The 16,644-nt window shown below is 42.0% G+C and overlaps 1 protein-coding gene across 3 annotated transcripts in view; it reads left to right on the top strand.

The window, feature by feature from the left end:
* hip1 (huntingtin interacting protein 1) overlaps positions 1-16,644 on the top strand; it is a 37,252-nt gene that overhangs the window by 9,584 nt on the left and 11,024 nt on the right. For all 3 annotated transcript variants that reach the window (XM_053874015.1, XM_053874013.1, XM_053874014.1), the window contains 20 exons: positions 5,434-5,497; positions 5,615-5,757; positions 5,839-5,895; positions 6,642-6,722; positions 8,187-8,263; positions 8,487-8,548; positions 9,381-9,521; positions 10,164-10,221; positions 10,296-10,371; positions 10,547-10,690; positions 10,816-10,913; positions 11,021-11,093; positions 11,177-11,360; positions 11,709-11,797; positions 11,970-12,086; positions 12,914-13,015; positions 14,591-14,785; positions 14,951-15,098; positions 15,189-15,275; positions 15,492-15,599. In XM_053874015.1, the coding sequence (XP_053729990.1) occupies positions 5,434-5,497; positions 5,615-5,757; positions 5,839-5,895; positions 6,642-6,722; positions 8,187-8,263; positions 8,487-8,548; positions 9,381-9,521; positions 10,164-10,221; positions 10,296-10,371; positions 10,547-10,690; positions 10,816-10,913; positions 11,021-11,093; positions 11,177-11,360; positions 11,709-11,797; positions 11,970-12,086; positions 12,914-13,015; positions 14,591-14,785; positions 14,951-15,098; positions 15,189-15,275; positions 15,492-15,599 (2,104 nt within the window). The remainder of the gene's footprint in view (positions 1-5,433; positions 5,498-5,614; positions 5,758-5,838; positions 5,896-6,641; positions 6,723-8,186; positions 8,264-8,486; positions 8,549-9,380; positions 9,522-10,163; positions 10,222-10,295; positions 10,372-10,546; positions 10,691-10,815; positions 10,914-11,020; positions 11,094-11,176; positions 11,361-11,708; positions 11,798-11,969; positions 12,087-12,913; positions 13,016-14,590; positions 14,786-14,950; positions 15,099-15,188; positions 15,276-15,491; positions 15,600-16,644) is intronic.

The raw sequence follows: 16,644 nt of genomic DNA, 5'->3' as shown, positions 1-16,644 counted from the left end.
CCTTGTTTGGATAAGAGCATTATAAACTCTTTGTGGGATAGTTTCTTATTGGTTGGCTGAGTCATCCAGATTCACTTCCTGGTAAGTTCTCAGGGCTGTTCTGGATCAGATGACACTACATGAGATCATGAGGAAATTGATTTGCTAAGTCATCAGACCTATCAGTGATTCCAACTGATTTAATCGAAAACCATTTTTTATTCATTTTCTTATTATCAAACTTATCAAACTACCATGTTTTTCTATTGCTTCCGGCCCTAAGAACCATCCAGCTCGCTCTTCAAAAGGTGTGGAGTGACATGTCTGTCAGGGCGGATGTTCATGTCGCAGGCAACACGTAAACCTTTTTTTTTTTTTTAAAGCAAGCAGCACACAGGCCCCTGTTCAGAGCGCTGACCTTTTCAATTGGGTGGAGCCGCTGTTGGAAATATGGAGAGGCCAAAATTACTTTTCCATTAAGTGTGGAGGAATTTGTGAAAGTGCTGTTTCAGTTCGTCCAAACCTGTTGTGAAGTTAAGTGAAGGTGTGGCTCGGCCTTATTTTGCTGTTTCAGCCGTTTTGAATCTAGCAAGTCTTCCTAAATTGTTATATTTCATATTAATTCAATGTTTTATCTATGCTGTGATGGGTTTTTTTTTAGTTCGTGCTATGTTCACAATGCAACATTGAAGTAAACAGTGTGTGACGATGGCAGGGTGGGGAACCTTTTTGTGTTTTTCAGTTTTATTTTTGGGTTAAATTGCTTATGTGTGAGATGTTGAGTGACAACAGGAGTCGGAGTGTTCAGAGATATTTCTAGCTTTGTGTCAGCTATCGACAGAGGTGTCAAGCATTTTATGTTACTAACATCAGCATCCATCTATTTTTTATTATTTTTTTTTTTCAGAAGTTCTGGGTGGTGGCGTGGCACTTAAAAGAAAGCGACGGCGCAAACACAGCAGTTTATTCCACTGAATCACAATATTTATTTGCGTTATATACATTAAAATATTTTATGCATTTTCACTGGAGTAGTTACCAGTTTACTTTTGTTTACATCCTAAGAATAAGATCCTTCGATGCTTAAATATTTACACCTATTATTTTTTCCGGGAACAACTGAGTCCTTTGGAATGTTGAGGGTTTACTTCGATAGAAATCGCTACCCAAAGGATAGTTTTGTGCCACATGGTTGCCTCTTACATAGGCAGTTCTGAAGGCCTGTCCGGCTGCGGGCAGACCTTGGTGCTGTGCGGATCTAGACCATGTCCTTCTGGAGACATAGCCATTGTTGGTGACAGAGGTGTTTTGAAGTGCTGGTTTGTCCATCAGAGACTCAGAAGACTTGCATTGGAAGATAAGGATCTCACCTGAGGCTGGAGATTGTATCAGGGTTACGGCTTGGAAATGTCTTATGATCTCTCAGTCAAATCAAAAGCTCTCCAAGAAGGAACATGTCATGACATACAGTACAGTAGCTGCTGAAACTACGAACCCACAGTCCAGCTAAGAAGACAGCCATGTTAATGAGGAGCACATATGGAAAAGGGTAAATCATACTTCTCCTCCAGGCTCCGACCTTCTGTTGGAAGTTGTTGTCTGTTTATTTTTAAGTAAAGGGAGGGTTTAGTTGAAGTGTAGATCTTTAATTCGTGTCCAAAGATACCTTGGCAGGAAACATGCCAAATAGAAACCCTCTGCTGATGGTCTCCGGCTATGTCTGAGTCTAATGTGTAACACTCGAGCTGAAGGGAAGTGGTGCCTGGTATGTTTCAGCGGCAGCCAGGCAGGAAATGGGCAGTTCAGGGTGTGCCAAGACAGGAAGCCCAACACAGAGCTAGGAACCCCACCGCCGCTTCCAATCCTTGACATTTAGTGGGTTACGACCGTGCCTCCAGTGTGGTGGCACCTCCACGTTTAACTTAACAGCTGTGCCTGCTTCCTGTTTGCTCTCCTCAGTTTGCTGAAAACATAAGGACACATTTCAGGAGTTTATTTATGTCATTTGAAGCTGGTGATGTTTTCATATCCCGGACTACATGTCGATTAGAACAGTCGCCTTGGTGGTGCCAAGCCCTCTGAAGTTAAGTGTCAAACAACTGTTGGCCAATGGCCCAATTTGTTCCCTTTTCTTTGTGATATCAGAGCAATTGTCTTAATTGTTGCCATTGCCTGGGCCTTGCAATACAATTTGGCATTCGGTGACCTTGCAATGTCTGTAGTTTTGGTCACTCCAGGTTATCAATTGTCCCCTATTTCACATTGGCTGGCACCTACGTGCAGTTGCTCAGCCAGTGCATCCTTCCATCTTCACTGAACACCAGAGGGTGATGTCACTTCCTGAAATCTCTTATTGAGCTATTATTCTTCAGGAATGTACTGTCATGGTATGTACAGCGTGAAGGGTCTTTCAAAGTAACATCTGATGGATTCATTTTACAGCGGAGATGTGAACTACATATAGATTTATGAGACCAGTCGCCTACCATCATTTAAAATGTACAGACTGCTCACTCCGTTATTAGATTCTTTCCCTCGATCGTTCAGTCATTACGGTCCAGGGTGTGTTAATCACACCACTGTAACTAAGACTATATGTCAGCACCATAAATCCTCAGGGACAAGCTCTCTGAGCCCGAGAGGGTCGTGGTCTGGTGATTGGTACAGGTCAATTGTCTGGCTCGCTGGCCTCATGTCTGACCAAGCTTTGGTGATTCAGGCTCCCTCTTTCTCTGTGTGAGAAGCACTGATCCTCCAGTGGAAGCCGCCAGGCTGCGATCAGCATATCAATGTCCTCTCTACAGAGGCTCGGTCTGTGCCTGCTCAGACTGGCTGAACACCGTGAATCAATAACACTTTCTTTTCCAACCATGGTCTTTGGGAATTATGCTTCTGGAAAGCAAGTACGCAAACTACGATTAGGAGAACGTAACCTTGCAATGTCTTAGTTTAAAATATGCTGCAGCTGGATGTTGTGTACAAAATTATTTTCTATTTTATGCTGATAGGAAACAACAGCTGTCATTTCCGGATGCCATATTCCTCATTTCGATTTGTTGTTTTAACTCACAAAGTCAGTGGAATGACTCCAGTCAATGTGCGAGATGTCGCTTTTTACTTGACCGATGGTGACAATCCTTGTGGCACTTGTTGTGCATTCTGCTAAAGCTTGGTCTCAGTTGATGCTGGTGGGCCACCTGAGACGTTGCCAGCAATCCTGGGCAGCTGGTTCTAACTCATTCAGACCAAAAACAAAGTGTTAGTGTGAGCAAACTGGGTCATCCTCAAGTGGGAGCCAGTTGCTGGAATGATGAAAGGCATCTCATTTTCTTTGAACACAGAAAGATAATTACTACTTGTTGAGTTTGTTTCTTTTTTTGTAACATAAAACCCCCCCAAACACCCCAAAAATGTAAGTAAATCAGGTGGCGAATTATGATGTGACCATGAATACTCTACTTAACAGGTCAACACACACATAAATATTCTCATGGTCAATTCAATTTGTTTTTTCCCCCTGAATTTTGTAAAGAGATTTTCATTCAAATCAAAGTGAAACCTCTTCCTCCCAATATTATTGGCCTACATTTATCTGTATGACTGCCTATGATTTGCCTTCGGTTGCCAGTCCAAGTCAAGTATCAAGTCTTTGATCCTGAGCCAAGTCTCAAGTCTTTGGTCATGAGTCTAAGTGAAGTCTCAAGTCCTATTATTAGAAGAAGCTTGCTATGATTTGCAGCTAGTATCCAGCCTACTGAGACCACTAAATTGACTAAAGAAAATACAAAAAGAAAATAATAATAGTAAATGCATGAATACATTTTTAAATACATTTTAAAATGCATCCATAATTGAGGAAATATATGTTTGAATAGGTATTAAAAATTGTCATTATACAATTTTACTGTGTAATTAATTATTAATTTATTTTCATTTTTGCATGTACTTGTTCAACCTGATGCATTGAGTGTTCATTGTTTAGCTGTAGAAATGTGCATATATCACTGGGCTTAAAGTCTCAATCTGTTTTCACGATTAGATCTCTGGGTGCAGGCAGCGGATTAAAGGTCATGGCAGAGTACCAAGCTTTTCCCCTTTTCCTCTGCATCTTGTATGTGTCCTTTTCGTCCTGATGGGCTCGCACACCAGCAGAGGACTAACCGAACTATGAACATCTGTAGGAAGTGAGATTATGAAACAGGCCCGCTGTCCTGTGCTGACCTCAGCTTAGACTCTCTCAGTAGGGAAATGGTAATTTTTGTTTTTGTGGCCAAGTTGTTTCAGGCAAAGCTTCACACTTTGATTCAGACTTCACTGCTTTTTTTTCCCCTTCTGTTTATGTAGAAAGTGCCAGGGTCAGCCAAAGTGCTTAGTACTGAACTCGATTTAGCCATTCAAATAAACAGATGCCCTTTTTAAAAATGTGCCAAGCCTAACGCGAGACTTCAACAGTGCATGATAGCAGCATTTGATTTAAGTTGAATGACTTCATACCAAGGACCTTCCTTTAGGTGTCACATAGTGATAGAAATCCTCCAATGAAGGGTGACCAAGTCTCAAGGGACTGACCAGTAACCAGTAGTTACTGATCAGACAGTATTGGGCATTAGTATTTTTGGGGGTAAATAAGCAACCACTGCAATATTGAATAAAATTCATTTACAATGTATATACTTCACAGTCTTCCTTAATGGAGTACTTTTCGATGGAGAGGGAGCGCTGATATTACGAGTCACCCTTCACCACATGTTGACGAAAACAGCTGAAACCTCCCAGCATAGGGGGCCTCTACGCCGCAAAGACACTGGGGAGAACCCTGCTATTTTTGATTTACCTTCATGAATATTCTGTTAGTCTGAGCAGGAAGAAGATGGATGTCTAATGTGGGATGAGTTCCTTGTTCATAAGTGTGAGATTGAACGGTACACTAGCGCATCAGCATCTTGTAAAATACAGTGCAGCTAACAGACAGCAGTGTCTGTGGGTGGTGACAGTATGAACAAGACCTCGGTCTTGATGTTGTTTTGGGGGAGAGAGAAAACATGTGGTTTACAGTTACAATTTCAAAGTGTGCTATATCAGGGACATTTCTGGCTGGGTTCAGGACAAGTAATTTGATGATTTTTATTTTTCTAAATTGGTGTTTCAGGTGATCTGTTTACGAATGTTCAACATTCTGATATTTCTGTATCTCTTTCGGACAGCAATGTTGTCATCCCAGTGTTCTGTGTTCTTTTGAATCTGCCTGTGCTGTGTTTAGTGTTTGTTTGTCTTGCTTGATGGGGGTCATGAAAGGGATCAGAAGTTCTCTCCTGGCCTGAACGCTGCGTCTGAGTTAGCAGGAGGTTGTCTCAGAAAAGTCCCTTCTGGAAAACTGAAATTTTGTCGACGTAAGGTTCCTCATGAGAGAAGCTGTGGGTGTGTTTTAACTTGTTGTCTCTTTCTTCCTCCCAGGCTGTCAGCATCAATAAGGCCATCAACACGCAGGAGGTGGCTGTCAAAGAGAAGCATGCGAGGAATATCCTTTTCTTGTGTTGGAGTGTGCACTCTCTGAATGAAAAGTAGCCTTTTCACTTCTAGCTCAGTTAAATGTTATCGAGCCACAAACTATTATTCACTTGACCAGCTTGCTCACCTTGTATTTTGGGGACCCATCATGAAAAAGGTGCCCACACTTTCTGGGCGTCCGTCAATCGTCTCCCCCTCTCCAGTAATGCAGTCCTTTGCTGGAAGTTCTGCCACGTTTTTCACAAGCTGCTGCGAGATGGACATCCAAACGTACGTCACGACCCTTTTTTTTTTTTTCCCGTCCACACTATGAATATTCAAGTCAGTCACGAACACTTACCGTTCTCCCAGGTGATAAAAGACTCGATGAGGAACAAGGCAGATCTAACTGATATGAGCAGGATGTGGGTAAGAACATGGACACACTTACGTATGTAAATGTATGGGAGTGTAATCCTGCTGTGCTTCGAAACTCAGTGATCCTTTTTTAGAGAGAATTCCAGATGAATGCGGTTCATTTGTGTCCCACCGTTTCAATGAAAGTTTTTTTTTGTCTTTCACTTAATCGTTCACTCAGACTCAGACAAGAGAGTCACACATAGCAATTCTGTGCAATGCCTTTTGAGTTCCGCAGTAGAGAGCAATTTTCTAATCTTTGCCTCCACAGTCCCAGTGCAGTTTTCGGTGGCCCGCTCTAATTAACTCCTGCTAATCGCACACTACCAGAACAACCCTGTGATGTTGAATTTTATCTCATTTTCTCCTAATAATCATGAAATGTCCAGATGTAGACGCCTGATGTTACTGATGTGTTGACACCAAGCTCGAAAGGACAGAGCCTCTTATCTGCCTTTTTTCCTGGCAATTATTCGTCACTTCTCATGAGTCAGTTTTTGCTGAAGTCAGAGGCAGCGAGGACACAGGAAGTCAAGTCCCTGCGATGTTATTGTTGCGCTTGTTTCCTGTTGTGTCATCAACACTTCAGCACAGAGGAAAAGGGAAGTGAGAAGCAATTCACCCCTTTAGTACTTATCATTCACCTTTGTTTCCACTCACTTGTGGGCTGTTACTGCCGAATAATAGGCCCAGTGTGTACCCCAAAATGCCAGCTTTACAGTACTTACTTTTCTTCCCTGTTTCCTCACGATCTAAAGGGTCATCTGAGTGAAGGCTACGGGAAGCTGTGCAGCATCTACCTCAAACTGCTCATCACCAAAATGGAGTTTCACATCAAAGTAAGTTGTCCTGGCCTATAAAGCCCAGCGCCAGCCTCCCTCGTCTCTTATCATCTTTGTCTCAGGCTTCCTTTTTTTAGTGCCAAGAAGTCTCAGCGGGAGGCTGGGCTTCATAGAAAAGTCTGGCGTTCACACTAATGGCCTGTAATGTAGCTGTTTTTATGGGCCGGCGCGGCAATGTGGCAGAGGGAGAGCCATGTTTTGGAGTTACTACAGGAAGTGTCTTGAAACGGCTTTGTTTCGGACTAGATATGAATGACTTTCTGCTTTCCTGAAAGTCTGTCTGTGATTTGCGCCCTTCAATTTATGACATCTTGTTTTGTTTAAATAAATCACAATCAAATGCACCAATTTTGAGTTTGATGTAGTTGAGCGTTGGATGTTTGTATGCACTTAAAGTTGCTTGCAAGATTTCAGACTCTATAGTCATGAGTTTGTTAACAATGCTAGTACTAGTACTTTTAACTGACTGTGATGGTTGCTCATTGACAATTGACAAAGGTTTTTTTTTTTTTTTTTACATTGATTTTTTTAAATAATATTTTTATGCTTTATTTGACATTTATAGTTAGTTTTATGTATTTACCTATTGAATGTCTTGTAATATTAATATTTGTAACATATGTAAAACATAATATATTTTAAAATCTGCGCTCTGGTTGTGATATTCTTTCGCTATGTTTAGTCCGATTTTATACCTGAAGATGTTGGCTTGTTGTTGTTTTTTTAAATGAGTCTTGGTGGAGAGGTTTAGTAATTTATATTTGAATTACGTTTTGTGATATTTCTAAATATTGTGCTTTTCTTAATTGATTTTTTTTAAATGTTGATCACATTTATTGTTCTTTTTCTTCTTCTCCCACTTGTTTCTTTGCCCTAAAAACTCTACACAAACATATACATATATGACACCACTTCTTATTACATATTTTTTTGGAGATGAACCAGTCAAACTTTATGGACAAAACCTAGTACTTTATGGCGTATTAATAATGCTTTTTGAAGGCTGCTGAGCAGCTTATCCACTTAAGAGTCTCAGATTGATCAGATGGGTGTCTACAAGCCTGACGTCTGTCAACCTTGGTGCTTAAAATCTTTCTGTCTAATCTCTGTGCATCAGTAGACTTACTGAAGAACGAAACTTGCATTGTGGTAGACCAAAAAAACTGTTTTTTTCTCTTTCTTCTGCAACTTATCCGTAATGATGCTTCATATCACGTACATTTCAGACAAACCTGTCGAAAGCGTGTTACCAAATGATTTAAATCAGCAGAATATATTCCACGTGTCTCAAAATATTGTTGCATCCGGTAACGCTTTCTTGAAGCAGAAATGAAACGCTAAAGGAGCTGTTGACCACGGCAGGGTTGTTGTTGTCTAGTTACCAAAGCAGCATGCCGTCGTCTCACACCAGGATGTTTGGTCATGCTTTCTGTGGCCCATTGATCTCTCCATATCTTACAGAATCCTCGTTTCCCTGGAAACCTGCAGATGTCAAACAGGCAGCTTGAAGAAGCAGGAGAGAATGACGTCAATAACTTGTGAGTGAGATATATCCGTGCCCGAGACGCTGCTGTTGTGGCTTTTATTTAGAGGTTTTTGGTCTTCTGCCATGAACTTTGTTACATATATTCAGCAGCAGTTGAACCAGTGAATTAACTGCAACTTATATAATGCAACATATAAGGAAACTAGAACAAAAATGTGACATGTGATAATGAAAGGTACTTTATTATGTGTGTGTTTTGTTGGTCGGTCCTGCAGTTTCCAGCTGACGGTGGAGATGTTTGACTACCTGGAGTGTGAGCTCAACCTTTTTCTGGGGGGTGAGTTGTTCTGCTCATGCCATGCTGCAGCCAAAGCTAAACAGGATTCAACACACTCACAAGAATAGTGTCTCACTGATAGATGCACACAGACACTTTCTCAGATGTGGCTTGATGATAAGAGAGCTCCACATCATCTGACTCCGCCTGTGATAAAATTGTCAGTGGGTACAGGCTGAAGCTTTGTTGTTGTCGAGTGAGTCACCCCAGGTTAATGTCTGTGATAGTATAGATGACGCTATAAATAGAGCCCTGGGATTTGTCCTGGCAAAGCTGCCGTTGCGGGAAAATTCCCCACTCCTTCATTCAGAAATGAGTCACCGAAAATTGCAAAACGTTGACCCTAATAATAATAATGAACCTCTCTTGTTGGTTGTTAAATATGGTTCATGGTTTATTTTTATTTTGCTTTCACGCCACCACGTCACTACTTCCTCTCTGGTGTATTTTAAAAGCATCACATCACTCAGAAGTGAAGTGACAAGTCCTGGGGTGTTTTTTTTTTTGTTTTTTTTTCAGGGCGTGTGTGTCTGCATGAAACCGCTTTTAAAGCTGAGCTTTAGGCCTGGTGTCAGCAGCACAGGAGTAAATATGGGAGTGAGACCCGTCTGAAAAGCCTTTCCATAGCATTTGATTTGGTAACTTTAGGGTGTGCTGTTTTGAAAGATGAGGTCATTTTAGAGCCGAAGGCAGAGAGATGCAGCTGCACACTATGATTGATTCATGTAAAATTCATAATGGTGTCGTTCCTCTGTGTGTGGCCGCACAATGTTGTGTTGCACGCATCGATCTTGTGTGCACTTTTACCTTTGGCTTGTGTGTCTGTCCTCAGTGTTCAGCTCCCTGGACATGTCTCGGTCTGTGTCGGTGACGGCAGCCGGTCAGTGTCGACTCGCCCCTCTCATCCAAGTCATCTTGGACTGCAGCCACCTCTACGACTACACTGTCAAGTTGCTATTTAAGCTGCACTCATGTGAGTAATGCTGCGTTCCAGAGACATGGGAAGTCGGAGCTGGACATTACGTCAAGGCGATCTAGTCATCGGAGTCGGATCTCATGCTTGCGTTGCACAGATATGAGCAACTTCTTGATAAATGTGCGCTGCTTTAGCTTCAAGAAAACTTTGTTAGCAGATTCAAAGTGTGTTTGTTTCTTTTTGATTCAAAACTTCTACTTTCTGTTTACGTTCGGGGAAGCCATTTTGAATTGTGTTCTCTGTATAGTGAATATTCTCCAACTTGGAAATCCTTCATCGGGGGGATGTAACTTATGGTGCCCACTTTATTTATTTATTATCTGAAAAAAGGTTGGGCCTATTCACCAAAACTGAACTTACTTTGTGGTCTTTTATAATGTGAATGCGGTAAGAGAACGTATGGATTTACAGCTAAAAGCTTGAACTAACTTTCAGCTTTGTTTTTAAACCAGCTCATTTGTGTTTGTGAATTCTTTTAAATTACATCACTGATTTTTTTATTAGTAAATTTTTTTTTAAGAATAACCCTCTCAATGATATGACTGCATGAATTATTAACTCAGCAATTGTAGACAAATACAAAATGGACAAATATGACCTGCCCTTGAATTCATAGTCAAGTGTGTGTTTGGTGTGCAGGCCTTCCAGCTGAAACACTACAGGGTCACCGAGATCGCTTCCAGGAGCAGTTTAAAAAGTAAGAACCTGTCGTTCACACACAAGAGTCTTTCAAAGTTCTGTCAACTCAGCTTAACTTTCCTCCTCTTTCAGGTTAAAAAGTCTATTTTATCGCTCCAGTAACTTGCAGTACTTCAAGCGGTTGATTCAGATCCCACAGCTGCCAGAGGTAATGCTGACTCCCGTCTCCTAATCTGTCCTCTGTATAAAACTCTTTAAGTCTCAGCTGTTTAAAGACTCTTCAATTACTTCAGCTTCTCTCTATTGTAATTTGAAAAACTCTATGCTAAAAATATACATGGAGCAAATCCCTCTGTGAAAGTGTCTGAAATACTTCTCTGCAGAACCCCCCAAACTTTCTGCGTGCTTCTGCATTATCGGAGCATATAAGCCCAGTGGTCGTGATCCCTGCTGAGGCATCGTCCCCCGAGTCGGAGCATGTTGTGGAGACAGACGACCTGGTGGACACGGACGTCCCAGTGCTGCCGGTGATGATGAGACTTCTGATACATTATTAGTTATTGTAGCAGCCTGTTCTAAAGTCTTCAGCGCTATTTGAATCACAGCAGCATTTGACCCTCCTAATCCCTCGTGTTGTTCTTTGCAAACTCAGGCTCCTGTGGAGACAAAGTTTGATGACTTGTTTGGCACTACAGCCGCAGTTGACCCCTTCAACTTCAACAGTCAGAATGGAATGCGCAAGGATGACAAGTAAGATGAGAGTGACATTATGTCATTTGATGTGTGTCTTTTGTTTATCTTTAGCAGCACGTTGCACTCCTTTAGACCAATATCAAAGTGTTCTTCACTCCTGCCAGAGACCGTCTGATCGAGCAGCTAAGCAGAGAGATCCAGGCGCTCAAGGAAGAACTGGAATCTTTCAGACTCGAGGTCTCAAGTCTCATTCATCTTCATCACAGAGCAAAGTCGCCGCGACTGTTAAACTTGACTGTTTCTCCTCATCCTCACACCAGAGTGGACGCTTGTGTCAGGCACTGAGGGGGCGGGTCAATGAGCTGGAGGCGGAGCTTGCTGAGCAGAGCCACCTGAGGCTCCAGGCGGCTGGGGAGAGCGAGTTCCTGAAGGCAGAGTTGGACGACTTGCGACGAGTCAGAGAGGACACGGAGAAGGAGCAGCGCAGCGTTACAGAGATAGAGAGTGAGGCGACACCCTGTCTGTCTCCCTTTATTTCCGGATCAATATGAGCCAGATAGCAGTAATAGAAGTCGTAAAACCACATCAACTGACGTTTAACTGTTCTTAGCACCTGAGTCATAAATATATCTCCTGTGTTCTTTGAACATTGGTCTAAAGTGGGCATGATAAGACATGATCGCAAATCAGAACTGCGGTTTCAGTGCACGTGCAGGAACAAACTTTGACTCTTGACTCAGATCAGCGCATCCTTTACTCTCCATGAAGCCCCTCACATGATGCCCAATTTTGTCCATTTCCATCCATGTCATGATGTATCAAGCCATGTGTCTGGTCTCATTTCTTTTGTAGAAAAAGCTCAGGCCAATGAGCAACGCTACACCAAGCTGAAGGAGAAGTACTCAGAGCTGGTCCAGAGCCACGCCGACCTGCTGAGGAAGGTGAGATGAGCTGCGTCAAACGCTCATAAAATCCTCATCTCTGACCTTGTCCTGTATAATGTACCTCTGAACCTCCAAGATAAATTAAGTTACATCGTCATCCTGTCCTGTTTTATTTCCCGAAAGCCTGCCTTCATCTTAATTATCTGCCTGTCTGCTTCTGTGTTCGCAGAACGCAGAGGTGACCCGGCAGATGACGGTGGCACGAGCTGCTCAGGATGAGGTGGATGCCGTGAGAAAGGAGATGCAGGAGAAGGTGAAGGCGGCGCAGGAGAAGGCGGACAGACAGGTCAGGACTTGCACCGTAACTCATGAAGAGAGACATGTGAGGCATGGCATGGATTTTAAAGACTTGAAATTTAGGTGAAATATTTCTTCTTTTGCTTCTATGCCTAAATGCCTAAAAAGGTGTCACTAGATGTCAGTGTAAAAGGCTTTGCTCATTTCTCCAAATGTGTCCCTGATAGAGGCAGGACCAAAGATAGTGTCTGAGATTGCGTGTATGCATTAAAAAGGACGCTCTGTGAGAGACGTGTGTGTGTGTCGTGGTTGGCAGCATAGCAGGTTTGGAGAAACACACTTGCAATATGATCCTGACCCAGTAGAATTGAAGGATTTGGGGTGCACAGTCATTTTAATAATTTAAATAATTTACCTGGCTTCCATAACACTGTTTTCCGCTTTTGTTTCTGACGAAACACGGGTCGATTGCTATCAGGGAAAAACAGTCAACAATCTGTTGCTTTTCTCTATCGAAACTTTGTTATTCACAGCTTGTGACTGTGGATAGTTCAGTAATTCTACGATATATGTCATGGAACAAGGATGAAGATGGCACTCTCTGTCTATTCTTTCATTTGCACCTGCAACTAATAGCTACTTTACGCTCACTCTGATGTGTCCTAGAGTGACGTCTCCTTCTAGCTACAAGTTTGTCCACATTTCTACGTGCAAGCAGTACCTGCAGTTGAGAGGTGCCAAAAATGTAAACATGCTGATTTGCCCCTTTGTTTTGGGAATGCAGTGATTTAGAGCTCTCACATTTCTAGTAAAAAAAAATGTCACGTGCATGTTTGTCCGTGTTTCTCTCTGATGGTGTACAATATCTGTGCCCAGGAAAAGGAACAACAGGATCAACTTCAGGAGATCCAGAGAGAGCTGATGTCCAGCAGGGCAGAGCTGGACTCCCTGAAGACAACGGTGGTCTCCTCTCAACAGGTCAGAAGGATCTCCTGAATATTTGATGTGATTCATTTTAACACGTCTGCTAAACATGCAGCAACTGTCACTACTGGACAGTCTGCGTGAGAAAGTGTCCATTAGACCTAACATAACGCAGAACTGCTGAATGTTGGCCGTGACATCAGTAGCTTAAAAGACAAAAACCTGTACAGCTTCAGTTAAGTTAGATAGTTAGTTAGTTCGTGAGAATGCTGTGTGAACACCACTCTGTGTCTGAAACATCTGCTGAAACAAGTGATCTGACTTAAAGAGAGTTTCCTGTCATTGTCACAGTCACAACCAAATGTTTCCGTCCGCATTGTTTACAAGCTGGTTTCCCATAGAATCCAGATGCTCTTCTGCATATACATTTTCCAGCTGTAACTGAATCCCACTCCAATATGTATAAAATAATAATAAAAAAATTAGGATAGATTTTCACCTGAAGCAAGGTTTTGGGAGGAAATGGCTTCAAAACATTGCCATTAACTGTGGCAAAATGATACATTTAAAAGCTATAAATGTTCTTTTGGCCCCCTTGTTACTATTATTACAACTCTTCAACATCCACTTCAGTCATACAGTGGTGGGAAAAGAACACACCATGCTTTCTACTGTGTGCTGATGGCAGGATATTAATGTGATGATATGATATGATCAGACACATTCTCTGTTATTTGTTGACTTCGATACAGTGTTGTTAACTTAGAGTGAAGCTATCAAGATTTTTTCTCTTGTATTAAAAAAAGATCATTTGTATTTTTTTTTAAATACAAAAGATTTTTGTTTTGTCATATTATTTGAGATTGTGTCAAATTTTAGTGGTGACTGAAGACTTTTTTTTCCGCCGCTGTGCATACATTCACCTCTATTATTGGCCCAGACTCTCCTCAGCTTTGAGCTTGACTTATTGTCTTAACAATGGTGTCTCTTTTCTATCTTTAAACATTCTTCTCTATCGGACCTGCTGGCACCAGACTGTAAGTCTCTCAAGTATTTGCTGTCATTTGTTCATGTATCATTTCAACATTCTAACAGTGACACTTTCATTACAACGTTCTTGTTACGCCACTTTATTACAACTTTTTTATAACCGTTGCCCGATGTCCCAATGTGTTTCCCTTATTGTGACACCAACCTATTGAGTATCAACAGCGGCAAAATTGCTGTTGATTGATTTTTCACGTCCTGTTTCATCATGTGTGTTTATTAGGTCCTCATGGGTTTTGAGTTTGGAATCGTAATGCTTGTCCTACACTGTGGTTAAAGCACAGATTCGGATGAGTTAAAGAAATAACATTCAGACTTTTCAAAGACGTGCTGTTGTGCAGTGCTGCACTCACCGTCTGCAGGGTTTTACAGCTACACTGTTTGTACTCATTGTCTGTGCCATTTGATGAAATCCTGATGTGACGACACGTTCGCCAGTGTTACATCAGGAGATGTTTGGACAACAGAGATATAGGCTCATACTTGTAATACATTTATTCTAGAGCTTCAAATGGGCCGAACGCTTGTGTTATGTGGCCTTTCGCACCCAGTTTATAACACAACATTTTTTTCCTCATTCAGTCAAGCGAAGTGCTGAGCAGTCAACTCGCTGCTCTGGAATCGGAGAAGGCGGAGCTGGTGAAGTCGTTGTCCAAAGCAGAGGCAGAGCTTGCGGGTCAGGGGGAGGAGCTAACACGCGTCCAGAGCTCGCTGGCCAGTGAACGGGAAAGTGGTGTGAAGGCGGCTGAGGCCCTGCAGAATCAGCTCAATGAAAAGGTGAAGAATGTCAAACTTATGAAATCAAAACAAGAGATGCGTGTTGTAAGTTTAATTTGAACATATGCTTCAGTTTAAATTGACAATGTTGCTTGTCGTTGGTCCAATTGAAACCCCCATCTAGTTCCATCTATTGACGTGTGATGTGTGTGCAATTCCGCGCAGGAGAGCCGGGAGCAGGCACTGGAGAGCCAGCTGGTAGCCACTCGCTGGTCTGGCCTGCAGGGGGCCGTGGAGGAGGCCGAGCGGATCATTCAAGACTCTCTGGCGCAGATCGACGACCCGGCACACATAAGCTGCACCAGCTCAGCAGGTAAGCAGATGTGACTTCTTTTTACCCTCTTTTTTTTCAATTTAATGAATTTGTGCTCGATGTTTCTGGGTCTGGACCGGATCTCTGCAGATTATCTAGCGTCCAGATGTCAGGCCTCGCTGGACTGCATGGACCGGCTCCAGCCTGCCAGAGACGCCTTTGTTGCAGATAATTCTGGTAACTTGAGTCACTGCTTCAGATATAGTTAGCGGAGTCATAAGTGGAAAAATCACCTTTTGATAGTTGTTGGTTGAGAATGTATTGTATACAGTAATAATCTCATTGCTGTGGTAAACAAAAATATTCATAGTTGAAAAGTAGCAACTGCTGCCTGTGGTGCAACTGATGACTGACAAAAGCTTCTTTTTAATGCTGTTTGCTTTTTTTTTTCAGCTGTGACTGACTTGGTGCGGGCGGTGACCCAGTGTGGTCACCTGGTGGGGGACGTGATCGTTCAGGGAAGCGCCACGTCTCACATGGTCCATGTGGAACAAGCTGAAGGTGAGTTTTCTGTCACTTATCTAACCGTCTACACACTTGTGAACTCTATTTTTGTTCACCATCATAAATCAATGAACAAGATGTCAGGTTATCAAACTTTGAAGATGCGCTTATGCAGAGTTTGGCAGCCCACACAGCGACATGTTCTAACATGTTAGTCTTTCATATGTTGGTCTTCATTTAATGCCTCAGCTGCCGCAAGTCAACAGTAGTTAACTCCAACAGCAGTGTATTGTGTGCTACTGTTCGAAGCATTCAAAATCCTTCAGCAGGTCGACTAGAAACCCACTTTTTTCTCTGTATTTCCCTTTCAAAAACAAGGGCCTGATGGCCCACACTGGTTACCTCACTAGGATTTGAACCGGTCTCCTCAATACTCCTCAATAGGGAGCCTCAAGACTCTCCATTTTCCCACCAAACATCACCCAAATCATAGGAGTCTTGTTGGTGAAGCAAATATTTGTGCAGTACACCCTCCTCTACTCCAGGGGGCAACAGCAGCCTGTGTCCCAGTGAAGTGCTTTTGCAACAGAATTTTTTTTTTTTTTAATAATTTTTTTATTGGTTTTTTTGGCAGAACACAAAACAGCAAAACATGATATCAAGGCCATGAGGTGAATTCTGCCAAATAACAGAGTAGAAAGAAAAAGAAAAGAAAAAAAAAAGAAGGAACAAAAACAAACCACCAACCCTCTCTCCCACCCTCTTATGGTACATTCAAAATTATGAGCATTGAGACAACCAAGGCGCATGGTGTTTAAGCAGAAAAAAGTAATATTAATGATCATGCAAATATACAGAACAGTAGAAAATAAATTAATAAATAAATGACAAATAATTTGACCTCAGTGTACAAAATTATGGAAACCCACCTAATTGTCAACAGCTTCTGGTTCAAATGTAAATTCTATTCTATTGATTAAAACAAAAAAAGGTTTCCAAACTTTATTGAACTTCTCCAATTGTCCACGTATAGCCAGCCTAACTTTCTCTAGCTTCAAAAAATATAGAACATCTTTTAGCCACTGTGTGTGTGTAGGAGGTA

The sequence above is a fragment of the Synchiropus splendidus genome, chromosome 8, assembly GCF_027744825.2.
Source record: "Synchiropus splendidus isolate RoL2022-P1 chromosome 8, RoL_Sspl_1.0, whole genome shotgun sequence".
In the NCBI taxonomy this organism is placed as follows: domain Eukaryota; kingdom Metazoa; phylum Chordata; class Actinopteri; order Syngnathiformes; family Callionymidae; genus Synchiropus; species Synchiropus splendidus.
This window is presented reverse-complemented; position numbering and strand designations above follow the sequence as displayed.